The 26,356-nt window shown below is 38.6% G+C and overlaps 1 protein-coding gene across 3 annotated transcripts in view; it reads right to left on the bottom strand.

Annotated features, from left to right (window-relative positions):
* The window catches only part of CBLB (Cbl proto-oncogene B), a 125,796-nt gene extending 99,695 nt beyond the window's left edge, over positions 1–26,101 (bottom strand). For 2 of the 3 annotated variants that reach the window (XM_005490402.4, XM_014269433.3), the window contains exons 1-3: positions 25,911–26,101; positions 24,892–25,050; positions 15,052–15,302 (exon numbers count right to left, since the gene is read on the bottom strand). In XM_005490402.4, the coding sequence (XP_005490459.2) occupies positions 15,052–15,302; positions 24,892–25,050; positions 25,911–26,072 (572 nt within the window). In that variant the 5' untranslated portion in view covers positions 26,073–26,101. Of the gene's footprint in view, positions 1–15,051; positions 15,303–24,891; positions 25,051–25,210; positions 25,402–25,910 lie in introns of those variants that run through there. The other variant, XM_074536066.1, reaches the window with a different exon arrangement.
* Between the last annotated feature and the right edge of the window lie 255 nt (positions 26,102–26,356).

The raw sequence follows: 26,356 nt of genomic DNA, 5'->3' as shown, positions 1-26,356 counted from the left end.
TTACAGAGGATCAGCTCTTGCAACATCTGGGCTCATTGACCTTTGCAGTCAAAGTTTCAGGTTCCAGAAGATACTTCAAAGTTTAGGGAGGGGTTATGGTTAGTTGGTGGGAGTACACAGACAGGGTTTCAGAACAGAAGGTCTCAGGTTTCTGTCAATACAATATTCCTTTATCAATATTAACTGGTGTTTTCTAAGGGAGGCACAAAAAATTAAGGTCAGCAATTTGCATACTTGCTGTCACTATGCATATTACCTGATGTATTGCACATCTATCTCCTCTCAAGAGGTTCAAGTAAGTCACAAATAGGATTAATTTCATATGAAACAATAATTAGAATAATCTACCACTGCAGAAATATGGGACCACTGGATGTGTGGAGCTGCACAAGAGCAGTGTTTTTACAGCAATGTCCTACCCACCAATCTTTCCTGTCAGGGATGCGCAGAGGAGTGGTGTTGGTTCTCAACTCCGATTTCAAAATGTGGAAGAACATTGCTTTGCTTATCTTCAAACTGCAGGCTTGTCTTGTTGAACCCTTGTCTTGCTGCTCAGATGAAACCATTTGACATTTATATGGAGGGTTGTAGATGGCATACAGCTAAAGAGGGCTGAGAACACATTCATTTAAAATAGAACTTCTGTCCAGCAAATACAATCACACATAAGTAAATCCCAAGCTGTAACATAACATAACATTTTTTTACAGCACGTAGCTTTTGAAACTATAGGAGCAAGTTACTGTTCCTGCACACAAACTGAAATGTTTGAAGTCTGCCTGTTTCAACATCCAACGTGAACTCTGCTCCTACACAGCTGCCCACATGCTATAGAATCAGCATGTCCTGTCCCATGCCTTGCCCTGCTGAGGGTATGAAACAAAATGGTTTCTTAATTAGGCAAAGCCTTTCAGCAAGAAAAGATTGTAACTTGGGGGAACAGTTTAAATACTGTCACAGTTTAAACATGCTACAGACTTACACCATTTCTCAGTACATTAAAAACAGTCTCATTTGACAAATAAGGGTGACACCAATTAATTATAGACTATTACAGTGATAGAACCTCGATCAGCTGAAAGAAATTCAGCAAAACTGGAGAGTCCCCCTACTCAAAACACAATTACTAGAAAAACATAACTGCTGTTCAGCTTAGACAACAGTCACAAGCCCAAACCCAAGGCCATCTTTTTTTACCACAAATCCCTTACAATTCCTCAAAAACAGTGGCATCCACTATAGCTTCAGGACACTTAATGATAAGGTACTGCTTCAGAGTTAAGACTCTATCATGACACTAGACTTCTAGATGTATTCCATTCAATTTGCATACAGTAATTTAATTCAGCTTATATTCACCTGGCAAAAAGTCACACTTGAAAACTACAATGGCTGAGATCTTGTGCAAAGTTCCATCACAGACAACTTCCACATGCAGGCTAAAACAAGGCTCTCAAAATAGGGAACTATTCTGGAAATGCTGACACATCTTTAACACTGTGAGTGGGCGCCAATATAATACACACATTGTGTACACATATGTTGCTGACTTCCTGGGAAGCTTAGCTGAAAGCCCACATGGTTGATGTGGGACAGCAGGAATGCCTCTTTGAAAGCACTCACACTGCTTATTCATAGTATCTCAAACAAAACCCAAGGCATATGGTAAAATTATGCTATTTCACAAAACAGCATTTACAGCAGTGAACAATCCTTTTGAATCAAAACTGCCCTTGACACTTCAACAACGAAAAAACCACCTTGATGACAGAATTTACACACAATAGCAAGCATTCAAATAAAAATAAATCTTAAGAGCTAGTATTGCAGAGGTCATCAACAGTTTAATAAAGTGAGTTATATCCATCACAAAAAAATCCACTTCACTTGTTCTTTTTCCACTAAAGCACACCCACTATGGAGGGTCAGACTCCCCAAAGAACAATGAAACAATAGATGGACCATCTGCTGTTACACAAAGCAAATTGAAAATCCAGGAATAGAATATATGGGAGCTGTACTAAAATCAGCACTACCTTTCCATTTACTTTCACTTCAAATTCTTAGCTACGCTTCTGGAAACAAAAACAAGAAAGGCTACCACACAGCAAAGCTATAAGAGAGAGACACAAGTATACATAAAGGTAAAAAAGAACATGAAACATCCTTTGAGACTTTTTTTTTCCTTTTCTTGGCAACTCTAACCCATACACCAGTTTTCCAGTGACAAATACTCTTCCTTCTGTTAATACAGCAAATGGCGGGCATGCACAGAACTGATGTTCCACAAGGATATAGAAGCATATGACAGGCATCTTAAATTGCATATCCATGAATATCCACAACTTAAACATCTTCACAGCTGTCAATTGATTTTACTCTAAGGTTTACTTGTCATTGCCCTCTCCTAGCTTATTTAGATACATCAAGTACACGGCAAACACAACTCTTTTAAAGGCTTAAAACAAGTGTGAACGAATAACTGCACAAGGAAAAGACTGCCCTGGAAAGACTTTCTGCACACTACAACATCACTTGAAAACAAAGCACAAATAAACAAAGCAACAGCACATTTACATGTCTCTTTCCCCAAACAGGTGCTTCAAACTGGTGTAACAGATAAGACTCTTCTGTTCCATTGTGTTTGAAGTATTTAGCCCCTAGACACTTCCACCATGTTAAAACAGAATCTAAGAGATCAGTTTTGCTCCTTTTTGTTGCTTTGTTTACTCTGAGTAAACAGAAGCTAGTTTATTTCACTAATATTACCTTTTCCAGTAGACAGGGTGCACTGGGCTTATAAGCTTTGAGAAGGTATGTCAAAAGTCCTTTCAGTAATTCACTCCAATAGCAAATGCATTCTCAGAAATCATTAAACAAAGAACTGATTTTTAGAACAAACATCCAAAAATCTTTCCTCCAAATCCATTTAAAGATATATTGGAGGACTTAAAAAACTATGTTTGTCTTTTAGGTTGTTCATGACAGTTTAGCATCAATAACACTAAATTCACGCAGCACAAACAAATGAAAACCCTGAAAAATCCTTCTGCACTTTCAGAAAAACATTTTGTATTCATATTCTTCTTGAGCCACTAAAAAACTGGTATGTGGTATTCAAACACTTCTCTTCCTGGCATTAAAGATTATTCCAAAGTGACTGCCAAGATCCACGATCCTCACAGAACAGCTTTGCACCCCATTCTTCTTTCTTCTTCCCAATGGAAGTGGAAAAATGAGAGAAAGCAAGTCTTCCTCAGTGGCACTTCACGAGGCAGGATTCCTTTCAGACAACCATTCCAAGCCTGTCAGTCATACTTGGGTGTAGTTAATGAAGCCACATAAGCACAGACTGGAGGCCAGCTGGGCACTGACTGGGTCACCCTGCTCCATCCTGCTGAGCGCCCCCAGATGAGCACTGTCTTCTTGCACGGCTGTGCTCTGTAAGTGATTAGAGCCCCATTCCTCATAGGGCATTAATTATAGGGATTAACAGTAACAGGAAACACATGAACAGGATGCTACATACTTTTAGGTTTGTGTGGCTCTTCTTTTTTTTTGCTTTTAATCTTTGTGTATTTGTTACAGCTATGAATTAAAGAGTAAAAAGGATGTGCAGAGATCTGAAAAAATAGTACAATACAATCTTCCAGTCTGCCATATTAAAGAAGCACATTTAAAAAAAATACTGGAGGAGAGGATTTCAGCCTGCTGACATATGAATTTCTAAGCAAGACAAAAAAAAAATTGGCTGTATGTGCCACATTTTCTGTATCTTCCCAATTTCAGCACAGAATATGTATCATTAAGCTGTAAAACCACTGGAGCATTAGCCACTGGGAATGAGCTGTCAGTAAGATGCACTTATGAAGTGGATTAAAAATTCTTATGAAGCTAGAACAGACACAAGGCTTTATCAGCACTCCTATCTCCCACCATTAATCAGCTACTACAACCAAAAAGCATGTAACTGTAAATACTACTCTTGATTCTAGAAAAACCTGCAACTGCTGTACTGTAAATTAAATGGCATAATACTTACATCTAAGTGACCTACTATGACTCAGGCAACCAGTAAAAAATAACCTAACTAGAAATAAAACATAGCTGCTCAAACTCAGAACAAAAAAATACAGAGACAGCCTATTCATTATGACCAACTCAGCATTATTGAGTTGATCTAGCAACTGAATATGTGCTTTTCCTATTATAGTGTTTCAGAGCTGAGGGCTAGAACAATATTTCATTTCAAAAAGATTAGGGGTTTTTTCCAGTATTTTAAAAGCAAATACTTAAAAATGAAGAGACAAGAACAAGCTAAGTTAACATAACATAGACATCTCCTTTATTGCTGGCACATTAGGTAAGCAGATGTTCTTCACAGAGACTGTCATCATTTTTAATGACAAACAACAGTTGGAACACAGGTTCTCCACTTCAGCATTTCCACAACAGGCTGTATATTTGAACAAACAGAAATATTTTCAGGCTCTATTTGTTGCATTATATCTTCTTTTAACATGCATGACATTTATAGAGTATTAAATATAACTTACACAGCTCTACCCTAAGTGTGCTGATGGAAGGCTTACACACCATATTTGCTGAAACTTTTAACTTTGACTTCAAAGAAATCATTTTTCTTCTGTCAAAACTAAGTGTTCTCCAAAAATAAGAATGGTGCTCAGGGATTTTAATACTAAACCTTCAACTAATCTGGTAACATGATAATTTAATTTTTTACAAGTTACACAATGACTTACTCTCTATAGCCCCATAAACTGTTCAAAATGCTGACATGAAAAACATCTGAAGGTGTTTCTCTGTCTTTTCACATTCTCCCACTGGAGAGCAGTTAGAACTAAAGTTCTACTCTAGGATATGCACTTGTCAGGTCTCACCAATTAATGACTGCTTTAAAAAAAATTGAGCATTGTTCTAATAAATGTTCTTGGGTACAAAACGTTTTATTACTAATCCTGCATTTCATACTTCCCATGACAGACATTCATGACTCAGAATCAACTCCGAAATGAGTTCACAAAATATTCTGTTGGCTAAGGACGATTTTCCATTGGAACAATTTGAAAACAGATGCTAATACATTTGTCTGTCTTACATTAATGCCCTTAAACTTGTAGCAGGAGACAAATTTTTTCTCATGCAGTCATTTCTTAAACAATACTGTATTACCCAAAATGTACTATTTTAAGAGGGATAACTAACAAATGAACTTATCACCTCTTTAAAAGTAACAAGATTTCTGATATAGAGCCAATGAAGGTGTTTGGGTTTTTTCAGAAAAAAAGAGTTTAGTAAAAGCCTTCAGAACATTACTGAGGCCTAACACACACACAAAACAACTAAGATGATTAAAATGTTTCTTTGTTTTTACTGCAACCAAAACTAGAATTTGTCACAGAATAATCCTCTACACAAGCTAGGGAACGATCATAGATTCTCCACTAACTACGTAGGTTTCACTTCTTTGAATGTGTGTCCTGGTTCTGGACAGGGTTCATTTTTACAGTAGCTGGGATGGGGGCATGGCCAGCTGGGATGGATCAACTCCACACTCTCCCTTTTGTAAGCTTTTGCTATTAACATGGTTACTGCTCCTGCTCATTTTCTTATCTCATTGCAGCTTCCAGTAAATTGTTCTGTCTGTGCCTTCTGTGCCTCCAGTTCTCCTCTCCAACCTGCTGCAGCAGGGAGGGACAGGGCAAAATGAGGGGAGCAAGTGGTTTGTGGGAACACTAAACTGAGGAATATCTCTTAAACCAAGAACATAAATTAGTCAACAGACATTAAGAAAAAAGGTGAACACCGGGCCCCAGATATAATTATTCAGCATTTCCAAGAGACCCTTATCTTACTCATTCATAAAAAAGCCCATGGATCCTTCTCTTTCTGCCATCATGTCTGATCCAATCCTGCAATATGTCAAGTACTTTCTCAAGAGTCTTGATATTCTCCACTGTTGGTCATATCAAGATAAACAGACACAGTGCAATACAGTGTATTGGAGCTCAGGAGACAGAGAGAACAACTAATCAGGAGCTGATAAGACTTCCACACCTTATTATTCAGTATTCCTGCTCACCAGGAGATATTTGCATTGGGCAAGGTAGATGCAAAACTGGGCCTAATATTTAAAATGAGATATGGTTGTGGATTTTACTTCTAAAGACACATTTGTTTAGTACCACAGACAAAACAAAGTAAGGCTCAAATTACTGTTAGTGATAACTTTGAGTAAGAATTGTGGAATAAATAAGGTAATCTTGACACATTTTTGCTAAAGATTATAGGAATAATTTCCTTTTTTATTGCTGCTTCAAATTTCAAAGCCATATGGTTTCATTGTTTTATCTTACAGGAAAGCAAGGATATGTTTTGTGAACTCTCCCACAAGTGATACCAAGTAGAAGACAAAAATTAAATTTAATTAATTTTCCCCAAATTTTTTCTCCCAGTGCAGAGTCAGAACTTGCCAAAAATCAGCTAAAGACTAGCTCATCAGGAGGGCTGTCCAGGGCCCCAGTGGAGCCCTGATCTATACAATGCATCAGATGCTATACTAAAATTACATCTCCACTGTTTGACTATTCAAGAATCATAAATGAAAGTCATCTTACAGAAACACCACAACAACCTCACCCATATAGAAATTAAATTTAGCTCAATCCATATGCTAGCATGTACTATAATCTTTCATTATATACCCCAGAAATGTGTTTTTTAGGCATCTGCTACTTCTATGTTTCCCCTTTAGTTTATTGTCTTATTTCATAGTAGGAAGAAATACAGTTAAATCTACCTCTACACTGGATACACCAGAAGAAGTAAATTAATAATTATTGTGACCAAATATACTAAAATAAAGAACCAATTACTTCTTCACCAATTTTCTGATTTGCCAAGATATTTGCAAGATATAAATACAATAAAATTAATACAATGTTCAATATGTATTTCACCTCACACAATGTTAAACATTACATAATGAAAGAGATTACAGGGAAAATTTTCCATTATGAGACAAGACTGCTCCTTAATTGCCACATGAAATCTGAGCCAATGATGGTAAAAGTATTCATTGTTTCATCATATGCTAGAGACAAATGTAAAGACATTTCAATAATGAATACCTTGGTTGCACTCAAGCAGAAAGATTAAAAATGTTTTTAGTCATCTACATTATTAACTAGAAACTGATGACAGTCACCTGGTTGCTTGCTCAGGAAGTTTTATCCCTCACATAAATTCACTTATTGACTTCTTTTTCCATCTGCACTATGGCTTAAGATGTACTTCTTTTCAGAGTTTACTCTTCATCCTTTGCATGGATTACCCATCCTGCTTATTTGGTTTTTTTTAACAGTTTTGTTCATTGCAGTCTTTTTTTTGTGTAAATATCACATTTTCTTTCAAATCAAGCAAATTATATTCCTAAACTCAAGAGAATATGCTTTAAAATTATTTGGAATTGCTCAGTATAAAAGAATGAAACATACCAACATATTCATCTTGCAAGCAACAAAACTGTTTTGTGCAGACAACAGCAAACCTACATTTTTAACAACAAATCCTTGTTCCTCCAATACAGATTAACCATATTACAGCTTTGCCTCATTCTAGAGCATGCACAGTATTATTGCACAATCTGTAAAGACAAAGTTAGCTTGCAAATGTGCAGCCATTGATAAAAAGACTTGCTAAATAATTATATTAACTCTTATTTTTAGTATGATTCAAGTAAATTAACTTTATTAACATTGAAGCAAAGAACAGAATAGGAAGAAAAAAAAATTAAGTCAAATGATCACAAAGTATTTTTTTAATTCCATGACATTATCAAAATATCCCCTAGCATGCCAGATTTTAATTAATGGAATACAGTAGTTCCACCCATCAGCTTTTCCATCACTATCCCACTCTGTCATTTTTGTTTTGAACTAAAACTTCAACTGTGTTAATCAAAACATATACTGCTACTTTTTCAGATTAAGGTTATTTCTTACTCTTTACAGGTTGAAACTATCTTTACTATAGGTTTAATACATAGCAAGCATGTCTTCTAGGCTGGTTTTTTGATCAAGCATTCCTTGGACAAAGGATTACCACTACAGCACATTTATTTTTACAAACTGGCTTTACTTAACTTTCAAAGAGCTTCTATTGACTAAACAGCAAGTGTAGCACTTGAAAGTCATTATTCCCAACCTTTTTTTCATCTTTTATAGAATAAAAGTAGACTTTTATTCTTCCATGTTTATAATTTTTGATGGAAAACAATGCCACAGAAAATTAGGAAAAGGAAACCATTTTTTTTATAGCCTAAAAATAAAATTATATGTGCTTACAAGTTTAGGCATACAATTCATAAAAATGGATCCTTTCTCCTATAATCTTCCTTGTGTTCCTGCTTGCATGGCAAGCAGCTTCCATCATGCAGGCTAGTGTTGAAGGCATCCCAAAACAAATACCTTATCACTGAATATAGAACACTTCTGGAGATAGAGAAGCAGAGACCACATTTTCTAAAAATCAAATGCACATAGAAAAGCGATTGATGAAAGATGCATTCAGGTCCATTACAGGAGACTTGCTAAATTCAGGAGTCAGCGCTGCCTGCTGCTCCGAAAGTTCCCAAATTTGCTACCTTGGGCTGTATGGTACCTAAGGACACAGCTCTATTTATAGCTGGCGACCATGGTCTGCCCCCACAAGCACAGCTCTCCCCATACAGACCCTGCAGGCAAGTATGGAGAAGGGATGTGAGACACAGAGCTGCTGCAGGCCAGCAGTGGGTGCTGGTATCCTCACTGCAATGGAGTATCTCCAGACATCCCTGACCAAAGGAACTGTACGTTCAGAAAATCACCTACTTCCCCCAGTTCATTGTGCCATCCCATATTATGCTCTAAAGAGAAATTGAAATCATATAGAAAACTATGTCAGTCATTTTGCATAATCCTAGCAGCAGAACCATCATTAGCTTTATCATAAAGGAAACTAATATATGGAAATCCTACAGGACTGATTCCCCTAACTGTGCTATTTGAGAGCTTTCACACCTGCCCAAAATGGGTATAAATGGTATGGCACCTTCAAATTTGGCAACAGCATCATGCACGCTTTCATAAGGCATAAATAATAATAAAAAAGACAACAAGGAAAATATCAGACTATGTCTATATCCCCTTATAACCAGCTGAACTCTACTCAGACATGACTACCAACACCACATTACCTGTAAAACGTTTGAAAGAGACCTTTCACTAACACAAAAAATGCTATTTGACTTTATAAAAGTAAAAAGTAAAAGAAAGTGCCCATATCTCTCCTCTACACAACTAGATATGAATCAAGGATCTAAATCAATTATAAGAATTTACAAGCCATTATTTTTTCATTAGGATCCTTTGTGGTTTTAGAAATCCTTGTCTTGCTCTGCAATCTGAATAAATAGTTGCCTCTAAGTAACTCTGGTACTAATACTTCCTTTGTTCTCATTTCACAATACCCGCCCCCAAGCACTAGAGATTATAAAAAAAAGTCTAAAATTCAAATACGGCCTTACAACAACTGCAGTCACACAGCCTGTTTGCATTTATGCTGAGAACAAGCTGTCATAATACTGCTCTACCATTTGTAACCTCCACGCGTTCTCACCTGCCCTCTGCAACAAGAGTCTCTTTGTCTGAAAAATGTATTTGTGTAACATTCCTTTTTTAATTTAAACTGTAACCAAAAATAGCAAACAGCTTGTGCTCCACCAAATCTGCACTGAAGCTCAACTACTCATGCGGGTCAGGTACACCAAAGAGTTTATTAAAGCTGTTTGGTTTACATCTGGTTTTACATCACATCTAAGGAAAAGGAGGGGAGAAGAAGGTGGAAATTATCACCACAACGTAAAAGCTTAAAAATAAAAAATTGATTGCATTTCCTCCTCCTATACAACCCCATCTAATCACTCATGCACTCACTTTTCCTCAGAAGAAGCCCCTTTGCTAGAGGCTATTTATTGCAGCCAGGTTCCATTCCCAATTACCTTATCATACATTATACATCGAAAGAAAAAGTACCCTCCTTTTTCTAGGGACACACAGGAGCAATGGGCGAACACTCCAGAAGACTTTTAAGCACAGTAAGGCAATTTCTTCCACTAAAAATCTAATGAAAGAATGATCTAAAAATACAGGTAAATAAATACAAGAAGGAAAAAAACAAATCCTAGATTCCTTTCTCTCAGCTTCAGCAAGACTAGAATAGAACAGTCAATATATTATATCCCTAAAATGTATTGAGACAGTTTAAGTTTAGGGGTTTATATATCATGTTAAGCAACAGACTGATGGTATGTATAGCTTAGAGGAATTTACTGGAGACCAAAAATTACATAATATGCTTGGAAAACAGAACAAATCACAGGATACCAAGGAGCTCTTAACTTTTATTCAACAATTATGAAGCTATCTATGTGATATCCACCAAAAGTCAAAACTGGCTCTATGGAAAGGGCCACTAACAACATCCTTTTCTGAATCTGTACATTCTATTTGTACAAACAAAAAAACATCAGCCAAAACAATCTTAACTTCTCCAAACAAAATCATCCTGAACTAAAACTTTACTCTTCCTGATCCTTCCCACAATCAACAAAACCTGCTCTGCCTGGAGACACAAACAAGTTGTGAAGCTAGCTAAGTTATAAACTTCCTAAATTCCTATAAATAAAACAGCAAGGTTGTGATATAAGCGGAGGTAATTCATGGAAGCAAAGTAAGTTACTTCACAGGACAGAAGTTCACAAAGGGCTACTGCATTACAGCTGGCACACCTGACACCCATCCTGATACTATTTTAACTTCTTATCAAGTCTGTACTATCAAAATAAGGAGAAATAGGTGAGAAATTTCTGCAGCAGAAAGAATGTTGTGTACTTTAATGCACCAGTTCGAGGACTTGATCCAAGAACCATAACTGACCACAGCAGTCAACGCAGACTTCAGGAAGAGGAATGGAATACTCTATAAACCCACTAACACCCATGAACAGTAACAAAGGAGAACTTGATCTATCACTTGAATTGCAGGTACAAGACCTCCTTAGAAGGCTTGAGAGACTATAAGAATTCTGCACCAACATTTAAACAAGCTGTACAATACAGAAACACATAATTTGAATCAAGACACCAAATGGCCAGATGCACAAGAGAATTTATTAAGACTTTCTAGACAGAAACAGAAGTGGTTTTGTGATCATCTTGAAGGACTTCTTTGACTCTGACATCTCCTTCATGCACATCTTCCTACACTGACTACAAAATCACCACAGGTCTCCTCTTGACATCTTCATCTGTACCATCTACTACTTTAGAAATATCTATCTTCCACTTCTGGAATACCACTTTAAAACAAACAGCCAACCAACTCTGGCTGAACCAAGGAGCATTTTAAGAGATTATTAAAAACAAGTATACACCCTGGTTTTATACTTTTCTGCCTCTCCTCATATAAAGAGCCTATAGCAGAAGGCGAGCAATATTAAAAGTCAGAAAAAAAGTTCCATTTCAAGACATTCTTCTAAGGTTATGATTTACAGGAAATCACAGAAAACCTCCACTTGTCTGCATTAGTAAGAAGTGAGGACTATGTCCAGCACCTTGAATGAATCCAAATGTAATCTCCTCACTGCCACTTTATTCCTCCTATAGTCTTATTATTATAACTTCTGTGCTTGATTTCTACACCTGGATAACACATTTGTCTCAAAAATTGCCATTCAACAGAGTTTTTATTTTTTCTGAATGCCTAATTCTGGAATACAGCAAAAAGGAAGGAAGTTTGGACTTCACTGAAATGATGCTTTCCAGCTTTAGTTTACTTCCCAATAAACAAAGGGCAAAAAGAAAAGAAAAGACAACCCCAAAACCTTCAAAGACAGAGAAAGCCTTTTAAGAGAAGACAAGCCTGAACCAGTAATTCTAATAATCTTGTGTTAATAACCTTTTAAAAAGTAAAATCTGTGACAAAAAGTAAAATTACTTCATTTACAGAAAGACTTCTGCATGATCTATACCTAGTACAGTTTACAGAACTTACTGGACATTATCTCTTAGTTCATTAAGCAAGAAGGCTGAAAGGACATAATTTTGTAGAAGACACCATACTCAGAAAATGAAGCAGTTAAGCACAGGAAACAAACTTGCAAACCCCATTTTCCCTTAGCGAGACTCATGCAATAGAGTACAGAATGGCAGCACCAACTACTCTTAAATGGTCATCATGTGTGTTTGATATGGAAACAAGATACTGTGGCAGTCAGATTATGTACAAATGGCTGACACAAAAGCTTACACTGCATTAGTGCTGCTTCTGTAACTTGTTTCATCCAAAAGATCTTTGAAAACTAAAATTTATGAAAAATTATTCGCAATAGAGTAATTTTTGTGTCATCACACAAACAAAATCACATGCATATTGGCACTGGTTCCAAAATGTACCATCACTATAGAAATGAAGATTAGTCAATAATGCTAATAGACTAAAATTATACCAATCAGATTTATGAAGAATGACACTTTTCTCTTTTCCATGACGCCCTTTTATCCAGGAACCAAAACAGAGTAAGAATGAAAACCACAGAAACTGTCCAGGTGCCAACATTTGCCTTACCTTTTTTTAAAACTGACTATTTCCCAATAATTCGACTACAAATTGACTACAATTTGACAGTCATTTTGGAAGAATCTTCATAAACAAAATCTTTAAATGATCACCGCTACAATTACACTAAAATGCTAACAAATAAGGTCAATGCAAGCATATTTGGAAGCAAAGAAAACATAATAAAAACTTCTTTTGCAAAGTTACCAAAAATTAACAGGATCAAGTATATTGAAGATACTGCGTCATATGGCTCAGCAAGCAAGTACACCTTAATTCAACTTAAAACTAGGACACACATACAGATAAAGCATCACTAGTGGATGAAAGATGATGCACTGAAATCATAAAGAAATAGACTTTTACTTGGAATTACATGGGTCATGGTCTAATGAAGTGATGCTTACATTTTTTTTGTTTTAAGTCAGATTGCAATTTGTACAGGAAACACAGCTAACAATTTGAATACAAGAAAAACATTTCCATTACGCTCCTATTTTCAAGCTCTGAACTCCATCAGTTAGGCAAAATAAGACAGCTGTCACCTTCTGAAATAATTGATTTTAAAAGTCTTTTGATTTTAAAAGCCTGAACTAATTATTATGATTCAGTGAACTTTATTAGTATGATTTGTTTTAAAATCCCCCCTCACCAACCATCTCACAAGAATGATCCAAATAGACAGTAAATATGCTAACTACACCTTCTTCAAAGGAAGCACACCTGTGCTTCCCAAAAAATGTCCTCCTATCACCACTGTTACCCTAACACAGAAAATGTAATGGGTAACTGGAAAGAAGCAACTCTAGCCACTAGAGTTACTAAAATACTGCCTGAATGACTGAATGAGCTCATAGCAAGTAATTAGAAAAAGTGACAGTGAAATTTGCTTTAATTTTTGCTAACTTTAAGCAAACCTTTAAGTAGATTAAGGTTTCATACAACACAGGTAAGTCAAAATAAAACCTGTTTATATAATCAAACTACTTCTGTCAAATTTCCCCTGTCATAACAAGTTCATATTTCCTTTGACACACAATGACTTCTGTGATTCTTCATACACCAAATGGGATACCTAAAATAGGCAGCAATAGGCTCAGTGATAAACAACTCGCTCAAAAGTTCTGGTAAGAACACATCTACAGTGAAAACTTGGCTTTACACACAAATTCAAACACAAAAACCATTCATTCATCAAAGTCTTTACTGATCACTAAAATACCTTAAACTGTGTATTTTGCTCCTCTTGGAGCATTTTTGCCTAAGTATATTCACACCTGGACAGTTTGGATGTTAAGAAAAAGTCCTTAGGTGTCAAGCAAATTTCAGACCCCCTACCAAGCCCAAAAGACTACCAGAGTAGACTGAGTAGCTATAATCACTGCCAGAGATCTGGAAGGAACATATGTACAATTCAAACATAACAGCAGTGACATTTACAAGAATGTAGACATTTCACTACTTCTACCAACAATTTCACCAGCTGTAAAACTACACTGCCACCATGCCTGCCTCAGAGCTCAAGTGCAGACAGACAGAAGAGCAGGAATTCAATCCTCCATTCACTTGTAATCTCATTCCCCACTATCTCCTTTAAAAAGAGGAGACTTCAGAAAGAGCAGTGTCTCCCTCATTTGCACAGATTTACAGTAATACCACACAAGGTAAAGACTAATGGCCACAACAACTTGTATCCCCTTCTTCCCAAAACAAGACTGCAGATCTTGCACAGAATTTCCTGAGATATTATTTTTTAAAATATTAGGCAATCAAATCAAATATTAAAAACTTCCTCAGTTACCAACAAGAGTGCAGATAAAGTGGACATTAATTCCTTTTATTAAAACTGAACCATTAAAAATCAAGAATCCATTAGATTTCCAAAAAGGTTTCACGGCATGAAACTAGCATTATCATTACCTCACCATAAAATCACATAATATTTGAAAAGTGTGAATATTGTTTTGCTTCATTCCATCACTTGTGAAAACTCTAAGTCAATATCCATCATGGTACCCAAAGTTTAAGGATGTAGGGTAGGGAGGGAGGTCATGCTCAATCCAAGTGAACAGTCACTCTCTCTACCACAGGAAAAACTACATACTGTAAGCCCTGTGAATAAATAATTACAATGAAATGAATGTTTTATGAAGGAAATGCACTTGGTTTTAAAGGTCACAAAGCGACAGATTAGAGCATACAGTGAAACAAATCCAGCAAATTACTGATTGAACTGCAGGGTCAATGAATCCAAGCAATAAATATTTCTGCTCTTTGAATAATTAAAAATGTCAAAACACAATGACTGCAGCCAACAGTGCTAAGAATACAAACAGACCAGATGATCTACTTCACATTTAAGTATTTAGCTTACCTGTCCTGTGACTGCTCTTCATACATTCTTTCCTTTCCTTCTTTAAAGAGTCTTATGGCCCGTTTGGATTTTTTCATAAGGCTGTCAATGTAGATTTTAAAATACTCATTCTCACTGAGTTGTGCAAGTTTCTGGTTATCATCGTATTTGCTCAGTATAAGTCGCAAATGTTGGTAAGTATCAGGTAGAATGTCAAGTATGTAAGGTGGGCTGTTTTTGAGTTGAAGCTTTGGGTTTTGGCACAATCTTACCTATAAGAAAAAAAAGAGGATGTAAAAGACAAGAAAACCATTGAGACAAAAACTGATCTGATATTTTCCAATTTATCAGGTATAACATACTTCTCTAGCCTCCAGTCCCAAAGAATTAAATCCTACTTCATTTATATTCTGTGAAATTCCAACATAGTCTCTAATGTCAAAAGAGGCAAAATTTCACTTAATCTTGTCACATCTATAAAAAGCAAACAAGCTTACCTACATGTTTTGTGAGTTTGCCCTGAAAGTATGTTTTTTCCTGTCTAATATATGCTAAGGAGCATATCAAAACACAGCACACAAAAATGCCAAGAGCAGTACTTTCATACATATCTGTTTTTTGCAGGTTAACTTAGCTACAAGTGTTTAAGTATCTACTAAGAACTGACATAAATTACTTTGTCATCTACTGGCTCTCTTTATCCAGCAATACAGTCTCTGAGACCCTAGGGACATTTAATTTTGAAAGCTCTGCACATAAGAAAATGGTCTGAACTGTGATAGTGCTTCAAAAGTTATTAACTACAACAGACAGACTTTGGGTCACTCAAAAACAGGTATTGCAAACAAGGAAACAAAAATATTAAAAAGTCATTGTTTTCCACCTCCTGGCTGGAACAGAAGTTCAGTGCTTTGCCTTTGGCTGGGCAAGGAGGTGCCCACCAAAGCTTCTTTCTCATTCCCCTATCCATAATGAAAGACTTGTATATCAAGACAAGGAGAGGGAGAGATCATTCACCAAACACTGTCACAGGTACTTAAGATATTTAGCATCGACTCGGGGAACTTAATTCATTTAATTAATAAAACCAAACCTTAAAAACACATTCCACCCATCACTGCCTCCTTCCTGGGCCTAATTTTATTTTCCACTCTACCTCCTCCCCCACAGGAGTACAGCGAATGGGGACTGTGGTCAGTCCATCACTCCTTGTCTGCCACTCCTCTCTCCTTGAGAGAACTCCTCACACTCTTCCCTTGCTCCAGACAGGGGTCCCTCCCACAGGAGACAGTCATCTTTGAACTTCCCCAGCATGAGTCCTCCTCACAGACCACAGTTCTCAACAAACTCCTCTGGAACATATCCAGTTCTTCACAAACTCCTCTACAACATATCCCCTCCACAGGGTGTAGTCCTTCAGAAACAGACTGCTCCAGCATGGGTCCTCTGCAGGGACCCAAGTTCTGCCAGGAAACCCACTCCAATGTGGGCTCTTCTCTCCATGGGAGCACAGGTCCTGCCCTGTTCTAGCACTTTAGGGTTCCTTAGGGTATCACAGCCCACATCAGCCTGCTCTGACATGGGGTCCTCCGTGGCTTACAGTGAATGTCAGCTCCACTGTGGACCTGCATGGCCGCCACCATGGGCTGGAAGGGAATCCCTACTCCAGCACCCAGAACACCTCCCCCTCCTTCACTGAGCTGTGTGGCTGCAGAGGTGTTTCTCTCACACATTCTCACTCTCCTCTTCCCTGGCTGCAATTTGCTTCTGCACAGAAGCTTTTCTCCCCCTTCTTTAAGGCATTAGCCCAGAAGAACCACTGTTGCCAATGGCCATCAGCAGATCCATCTTGGAGCTGGCTGCTCTACTGGACAGGAGGGAATCTTCTGGCAGTGCCTCAGCAAAACTATCCCTGTGGTGCCTTCACTACTGAAACTTTGCCATTTAAACCAAATAGAAGAAAACACCTCAATGGACTTGGAATCATTGTGATCCCAAATGGCACAAATATTGATTGAATATGTATTACACAAAAAATAAGTTTAGGCTAATAGAATATCTTTATTTGAATCTAGTTCCCACTGGAAATGTTACTGGAAGAGAAAGGTATTGTTTGTTTCTTACACATCCTTAACATAACAAGATTAGAATTGTTTCTGAGCTATCTACATTTTCTGATAGTTTGTTCTGTAATGCTCTGCTCTAGAAGAAAAAGAGAGTAAAACTAACAGGTAGTTTTTGACTGCTGATGCACTGAGTTACTCAAGCTAAGCTAAAGCATTGCATAGGGACACAATCTAGATGTGTTTGCAGCTGTACATATGCAAATACTTATGAAGAAATTAAGACCATGTGGTATAAAAGTTTTATAGGGATCATTTGGAGATTGTCACATTATATATTAGTGACTTTGACATTCTTTTGAGGTAACTAATGAGGCTATAAAAACATCTTAATACTGCTGAAAGGAGATTCCTATTCCTACTAATCTATCAACTTGAAAAAATGCATCCTTGAGCTTTTCTGGGAGAGAGGGGAACAAACCTGTATCCTGTAACACTCAACCTCTCTACTCAGAGCCCTATCACTATTGCTGACCTCACCTGTAATTTCTACATCTACACCATTAAGAAATTCACTGCATCAAGATTGCTGCCACTAACAGACCTTCATGCACCCCAAACAGCAAAGCAAACAGGTAATAGTTTGTGTCTGAAACATACAGTGCAAGAACACAACCAGGCAATTACACTGAGGTAACAGGCAGTCCTAGTTATAAAAGTGGAGATAGAGTGGACAAAAGTCAAGCACTTAGAAGTTTTTAAAAAGTTAACACCATTTGAAACTGTATTTAAAACATAACATTTGCAATAGCTCCCCTCACTTCACTGATTATTATTTTAGTAATTTCTATTATTCTTTCAACTTTTAGAAGAAGTAATACATCAGGAAGCCTTCTGACATGTTGTAGAACATCCTTATCCCAGAGAAATTTAAATCTCAGTAGGGAAAAAAAAAGGAAGTAGGCAAATATGAATATATGAGCTGTTCAACATGCTGAAGAATGGTTCAGAGACTGAACATCAGCAGTTTAGTATTTCTAGACATAAACTGCAAAGTTCCACAGCAAGCTGTCAAATAATTTAATGGCTTACAAAGGAACTCCTAAAAAGCTGAGAATGTGCTGGAAGGAAACAGAAAGAAAACTAAAGCATATTTGATCATCTCTTGACCAGTAATGAAGTCTGAAACTGTAATCCACAACTGCAAGAGCTTTGAAAATGAAAATAACTTGTTTCTATTTTATGTGATATAGATAAGGTCATCAGGATTTTAAAAAGCGACAACAGGGCCCCAGGTGTGGGTTAGGAGATGTCTAAAGCAGTATTTTCAAAGAATAAAGGTTGGCTATGATAGCATTCTTGCAAGATCAGAAAAGCACTGAAGTTAGGCTGACAGGTAGAATTCTCTAAGGAGATGTCAGTAACACAGGCAAAGAATCTTACATGTGTACCTAGACCTGAAAATCATCCATGCAGAGACATACAGGAATTTCTTTTAGTAGAAGAGTAAGAAGAACTGGAATCCCAAATACAGAAGTGAAAATCTTTATGAAAACCAGATTCTTTTTTTCCTCTGAACTTTGAGTTCACTGTGATTTCTGGTTTAGTGAAAACTTGAAACTAGAATGACATTCTTAACAAGACCAACTACAGGTGACACAAATCTGTCACTGATCAAGCCTCACAACTCTCTGAAGTAACAAGCATAAGGGAAAAAACACCTGAAAGATCAAAATGTTTATTCAGAGAAAAAAGTCAGCAATGAGAGCAGACCACAAGCAGAGAAGGCTGCAATCATTCTGAATTACTTATTTACCCTAACTTAAATCTCACAAACAAAGAATTAATTACCTTTCTGAAGCCTGTCTTTTTGCTCAGATGTGCCAATAAGCAGAATGTAAGTGATTTCATATATATTAGAAATACCATTAAAACAAGAAAAAGCAATTTGCTTATGCTGGTTGCTGTATTTTCAACAATCAGCCCATTCAGCTATACAGAAATAATGTCCATTCATAAGGAAGAACTATATTTTCTTCCAGAAGTTCTTGAAAGTTTTCTTCAGTCTCACATCATTACATATGAGATAGTTTACAAGACAACACTTTCTGCTGAATTTGGAGAGATAAATACAGCACATTACCAGAACCTTCCATTTTAGAACAAGCTTTTAAGAAAACCACACAAAAATTCTTCAACACCTTCATTAGCTTTATGCATTATAATTGAAAAAAAACACTAATAGTATGTTCAAATCAGAGACCACTGAAGTAGTATAAGGTTTCCTTCACTTTACAGAGTACACAAGGCTTCAAAGAAAGTAAGTCTGTAAGGAGATGGTTGGTAAACCATATGGTTTCCAGTCAGGATGTCCTGACACATACCACAGCAGTTCACAATTAAAAGTAAGCAGTAAGAAAAGACACCTGCTGACGCAAAAGATTTGCCAAGAGCTTTCTTCAAAAGAAAACAGAACTCAAAACAAACACACACAAAAAAAACCCCAACATCCCTAAAATGAAGAAATCTATATTGCACTCTACAAGGCAACTCTCACCAGCACATGAGGAGCGGACATGAATCATATCACTGTGTGATTTTTGTATTGTTATGACTGGAAGTAAGCATGTATATATTTAGCAAGCACTCAGTGGTAAAAAAATGAAAGGCAGTAAGCAAGTTAGTAAAAAATACCTCTCTTATTGAGGCAAACTGAAACAAAATTAAGCTCCTTTCAGTAGCTCACACTCAGGGAAAATCCAAGTGCTTAATCCAGAATCACAGAAACAATAAGATTGCAACTCTGTGAAAACTGAGGCATTACCTTAATCTACCAGAAACCGATTTTGAAACAGTTAACTCTGGAACTTCCAGACAATTTAACTGTAGTTCCTTTGCAGAAAATTATTAACCTCCTCTCCCCTTCTCACCCATCCCTAACCAAAATAAATGCCACTACTCAAAACTTTTGAAGATATTTTTCTTACATTATAAGGCATTTTTTCATAGCATCATTTGAGATGAGAGTACTGGAGGCCGATTGTACACAGACAAATAATTTCTTGCTAAAAACTATGTTCTATTTGATCAGAATTTATTTAAAGCAAAGTTGACAGCCCCTGACTCATTTGACAAAAGCACCCTTGTTCAAGCAAAGGACAGCAGCCTTAACACAATGTGTTTAAACACCTAAGACTAGTCAAAGACAATACAAGGAAAGTAACTCAGCTAAAACAGAGTGAGTATCTAATGACTAGGACATCCGCTAAACGCTGTTTTCAGCTGCATTGAATGGCTCAGAACAATTGGAGCATCAATGCTCACACACTTCCAAAACTACACTTCCAAACAGGACAAGCTCTTCTGCCATGCTGCACAAAGCAGTCAAAGAATTAGAAAACGCCTTGACACACCACAGACAGCATAAAGGCAGCTCTGCAGTTAAGATACCATAACAACTCTCCAGCAACCCACTACATCCAATGCAACAACAAGGAATTCACAAAAACTTAATCAGGACGGGCTAATAAGGAAAATTCTGCAAGTTTGAACATTATGCTTCTTTGACACAGATTTTTTTCCTGCCTGAAGTTACCTTAACTGCAATGCATTTCATTCTCCATAGGAAGAAAAGCCCTCATCAGAATATAAGTAGAGGTGACCTAAACACCAATCTTTTTCCTGAGAATACAGTAAGTGCTTGTTTAACAGCTACCACACTGCAACTGAGCCATATGTTTCCACAGTGGAAGAATAAACAATAAGAATGCTGATGCCACAGACACACAAGGACAGTTGACTTTGGAGGGTAATTTTACTTCCTTCCAATTAGAAGGAGAGAAGCTTCTGTTTCTTTTTAATGTTGTATTCCTTTCCCATAAGCAGCAGACACAGGACATAAGATTTCCTGCCAACTGTGACCATAGAATCAATTACATGAAGTTTTGCAAAGGATAACCAATGCACTCAGTTTCAACTACCATGGTCTGTATACTCAGATGCTGACAGATGTTAATTTAAAGAAAACCACAATACTAAGCTGCAGAGGTAACACAGCTTTTACTCACTAGGTCAATAGTATAAGCTTTGGAGAAGCACTCTAGTTTGCTCTTAAATAATTACTAAATAGCAAATCAATGCCATCTGCATTTATACAGTCAGACTCAAGCAACTGGTGGACCGTGACAACGCACCCAAATAGTTTAGTCAATATTGTTAATCTACATAGTAGAAAATTTAATTATTTTCAGGCCCAATGCATAGGAGGAATGAAAAGTGATTAAAAGTTGATGAAATACACCCGTTTTTAAAAAAAATCCTGTTCAGAATTTCTCACGATTTTACCAGCTTTAATCCCACAGGAATGAAGTGTGAAAAAAAATAGTACTGACTACTCTAAATTGACCAAGCAGTAAACAGTCCTAACTACTCCAATGCTTACATAGTAGTAATTCTCTCCCTTAGCTGATCTCAACATACCATTTTTCTCTAATAGTAATACATGGCTAGGGTCTAAGTTTTAAAAGCCATCAGGTTTACAAACTCAGAAAAACAAAAGCTCATGTAATTTATGCACAGTTTAAAGGAAAACTTATTTGTTAACAATATTCATTTTTCATTTATTTACAGGATACAAACTTTCCAAAATATAGATGGTGTTTTAAAAACAGTAATTTGCTTCCTGCAAGTCCAGGGATATATGGTCAACTTTCCTATACAATGCAAGCATTGAAAAGCAAGGCTAACCTTCTAAGACATAAAAGAAATATTATCTTTAGCACTGCACAGAAATTGAAGTATTCTTGGTTCTTAATGATAAAGCTATTTCTTACCCATGAGAAAAGCAGTAGAGAAGCTTGACATTGATGCTTAATATTGTTTTCCCTTTAATAATGCAGGTAACATTGTAAATTTACATAAGACATACCAATAAACCACAAAAAGTATAGATCCCAGTGTATGAAGTATAAAAAGGAAAGATATATGGACAGATAGCAATTTACATTCACTGATTATCTACATGCAGATTATTTTTTTCATTCCCTGCAAGAATGTTGCTTATAGTAACTTTTACAAACAAGGCTCTAAGCAGGAGCATTATTCAAACATTCTGTCCTGCTAAAGAACTCTTTTTCAAAATCCATTATTATCTTCACACTGATAATAAAAGTTTAAAGAGCACCCAAACAGAACTGCAATATTCTGCCTATTCCAATCTAAAGTATCAGCCCATGGAAAATTGGCATTATCATGAAATCTGAACAATTTGAAAGCAGGACACATAACCAATTCTACACAAAGAAGTTTGCATGGTGTCTAGGTAGCCAGAATTTTTGCATACACCACAAAACTACTCTCATAGTACAGTTCTCATAGGGTAGGAATGTTTGGTTAATCCCTTATTGTTGAAAACAAGTAATTAATACAGAAAACCTCATCTGCCACAAGACAAAATTACAGAAAGAAATTAAGGAAAGAATATATCCATTTTAAAAAAGAAAAAAAATGCAAACCAGAAATTATTGAGCTCTGCCACTAGTTTTTAAGGCTTCTCTTTTTTTAGTGTTTGGTCAAGATAAAAGCTTTGTTTTGTTTCCATTATTCATTTTCTTAACATCATCAGACTGGGGGAAAACTTCAGCTACCTTACTACAGCAATAAGATGACTATCACAGCTACTATAGTCAAAGAATAAACAAGCATAATAACTGTTATTACAACAAGTAAAATAGGCCTCCAAGCCACAACCTTACTATGGATAGCACCCTACTGACTTGGCAGAACTTCTGCCTTTGCTAGGTATTAATTTGATCAGTCACCCACCACAGAAATCAGTCATAGGACACACTCCAGAAATTGGATTTAGAACAACAGTTGACCGAGCAGGTTTCTATTTCTGATTTTAATCCCTGGGTTTGATCTAGATGGAGGAAAAAATGACCTTCCTGTGCCTGCTGCCACACAAGGCTATGAGATTTAAATCTGTTTGCCAGCATATTAAATTTGCTGAAACACATCCTTTCAGTACAAGTACCAAATGCTAAAATCACAACCAACAAGCTTGAGCATTCTCACACTATGACATCATCCTGTCTGGTATACTTTAATACAATTTGGAAATAAAATTTGATTAACTGAGAGCAGCTTAAAGAGGATACATTAAAGATCCAAATTGAGGACACTTATACAGTAAAATGAAAAAGGAAGCACAGTGCCCAGCCCTTCCAGTGTCTTCTACCAAAGAGGTCTTCCTGGCTATTCTGATGGGCTGTGACAAATACAGTTATCATGTATTGGATGAGTGAAAGCAATCCAGAAATCCAAGCAGTGGAACAAAGACATTCTGGTAATTGTGATTTTACAAACAAATTAGGGTATAACCTTACTATATCTGTAAAGATCTGTAAATGGCCTGACACAGGGAAATCAGAGCTCTGCATTCCCCACGTGGTTTGAACAACAAACCAGATTCCTTGTTCCCAAGCTGAAAACTTCCTCCTACTGAAGAAGAGTAGCTACTTTCGAGTATTTATACTTGCAGTCCTTAACACAAAAGAACTCATGGTTAACAGCATCCTGACCATTGACAGGAAAATTGCAACAAAGTCTTTGTGATAACAACCACTTTAATTAAACTTGGGGTTTCAGTTTATAATTGCTGCCAGCAAACACCGTGGAAAAACAGATACTATTCTTGTAGCATCAATAAAGAGCAGAGCCTACAAGGACTTTAAAAATACTTAAACATTTGTAAAGGCATACTACATTAGTCTCCACCCTGCCAGTACAACTAATTGAAAATGTCAATAAATGTTGATCATCTTATTTCACAAGAGCCACAGGGAAAGCAAAGAGTTGCACTAAATCACAGAGAATCAAAGTGGTAACTGTATCACCATACTGACCCAAGGCCAACAGGTAGCAATCCTCACTGCTCAGCAGTTCCAAGAGGAAGCTTTTAAGTATCACCCAGTCTGCAAAGCAGAGTGCCTGAATCTCCTGAACAGCCAGCCATGTTACAATCAAACTCTTCCTACCACTGGTAAGGCACTCTCCTAGATAATCCATTATGATACAAACTGTCATTTCAAAGAATACTAAACAAAATGTATCAGCCTAGTGAGGGGAAACATAAGAGCTAAAGTCTATCCCCCCACTTCCTGAAAAATGAGTTTCAGTACAGTATATTTCTAGTTTCAAAATTAATAGTAGATGTACTTATAAGTCATTAAAATGCAGAACACATACTTAAAAAGTTAGGCATGCCATACTAATCTGTTTACTAAACTGACAAGAGTGACATCCCCCAGTCCCCACGCACATTCCTAAAAGCACAAACACATCTATGTTGCCATCACCAACATATCTCACAGGACAATTAGCTTAACTGAAGTTTAATATTTCAGAGGTCTTGTTTGCAGACTAACAGTGTGACACAACATGAAACACACAGAATATGTGATTACAAGTCTAAGTTAAGCAGCTTTTGGTTAGGACAGCTCTTCAACTTTGAGTCATTTTAAAGGATCTGAAAATAACAATAGCCTAAGGCAAACACACACATTTGTTTTCCTTCCACAAACCAAGATTTAAAAAAACATAGCCAGAGGCCACTGGGAAAAAAAAAAAAAAAAAGACAAATGATGCTTAAATAACCTAAAACATAAGTCCCCTTACTCCCCGGGGCACATGCAGCACAGCACTCAGAGCTGCAGGAAGAAGCTGTTTGCCCCTGTGTACCTATTTAAATAGCTCCATTCTTCACTGTGTGCATACACGGACGCGCAGAGACACCCACCACTTTGTCCATAAGTTTCCAGGTCTTCTCCACAGTCCTGCGGTCAGCAGCTGCCTGCTTGGGGGGGCCCACAGCATCCTGAATGGCATCGATGAAGCCCAGGATCCGTCCCTTGCGCGGGTTCCGGCCGTTGAGGGAATTGGCCATCTGGGAGCCAAGCTGGCCGCAAGGACAGAGAAACACAGGCTCACAAGGTGCTCCGAAAACATCTTGTCACAGCCTGCGAGGCAACACTTCCTTCTTCACGGGCAGGAAAGGGCAAGATCAGGGCAGGTTTAGGAACAAGCTTAACTTTTCATGACAAACAGCGTAAACCCACCTGGCCCGGGTTTACATTGGCAGAAGAGATCCCGGATTTATTGTCAACACCGACATCGGGGGAGGGAACACACCCTGCCCGTCCCTGCGCCCCGGCCGCGGGCACATGCCCGGCACAGCACAACAAAAGAGGCCGCGGCGGAGCGGGGGCAGGCGCGGGCGGAGGGAGCAGAGGAGGCAGCGCGGGCAGCAGGCAGGCACCGCAGGGCAGGCGGGGCAGCGGCGGCACACGGACCCGGCACACGCAGGGACCGGCACCGCACGGCCGGCTGCCAAGGGCGACAGCGGCCGCCGGGAGAGCCGGCGGCAGGGAGGAGGTTCCCCGGCCCCCGCGGCGGAGCGGAGCGCAGGAGAAGCGTCTCCCCGGAGCAGGCTCTCCTCCCTCCGGCCGCGGCGGCTTCAGTGCCGCGGGAGGCAGGCGGAGCGCATCCCATCCCGCCTCGCCGCCCGCGCCCGTCCCGCTCCGCTCCGGCCGCCCCGCAGGACTCTGCCCCGTGCGGCTGCTGCTGGCGGCGGGCGAGCGAGCGCTGCCTCAGGGGGAAGCGCGGAGAACTCCTGCCCTGCCGCCCGCATCGCCCTCCCGTACCCCAGCCCAGCCCGCCCGGCGGGTGGGTGGGAATGTGCGCGCGTGTGTGGAGAGTCCTACAGGCACATGCAAAAGAGACAGAGAGAGAGAAAGAGAGAGAGAGATGCACACTCACAGGTCTGTCTGCGGCACCGCTCGCAGCCCCCGGCAGGCTGTGGTCTCCCCGCACTCCTAGGAAGTGAGGCTGGCTCCCCGGCGGCGGCGGCGGCCCCGCTCCTTCAGCCGCGCCCGCCCCCTCCCCGCGGCGCGCTGGCGGCCGCTCCTCTCCTCGGAACATGCCCACCCCCGGGACAACACTGCGTGCGCGCCTGCGCGCCGCGCCGCCAGCGCGGCCCTCTGCCCGGGGGCGGGAACGCTGCCGCACGACAGCCAATCGCAAGGGTCGACTTGCTTGATTGACTCTGCATCTAGCAAATGGGCGTGGGTGCAGGCACGAGGCGGGGCACGGCCGGGAGCGGGCTCGGGATGGGGAGGGGGCGGGAAGCGGCGGCCGGCAGGGGAGGGAGCGGTAGCGGAGCCGGCTGGGGTCGGGCTGAGCGAGGGGGATTCTGGTGCCACCGG

The sequence above is a fragment of the Zonotrichia albicollis genome, chromosome 2, assembly GCF_047830755.1.
Source record: "Zonotrichia albicollis isolate bZonAlb1 chromosome 2, bZonAlb1.hap1, whole genome shotgun sequence".
Classification (NCBI taxonomy): domain Eukaryota; kingdom Metazoa; phylum Chordata; class Aves; order Passeriformes; family Passerellidae; genus Zonotrichia; species Zonotrichia albicollis.
The sequence above is the reverse complement of the archived record's forward strand: the minus strand, read 5'-3'. Positions and strand labels throughout refer to the sequence as shown.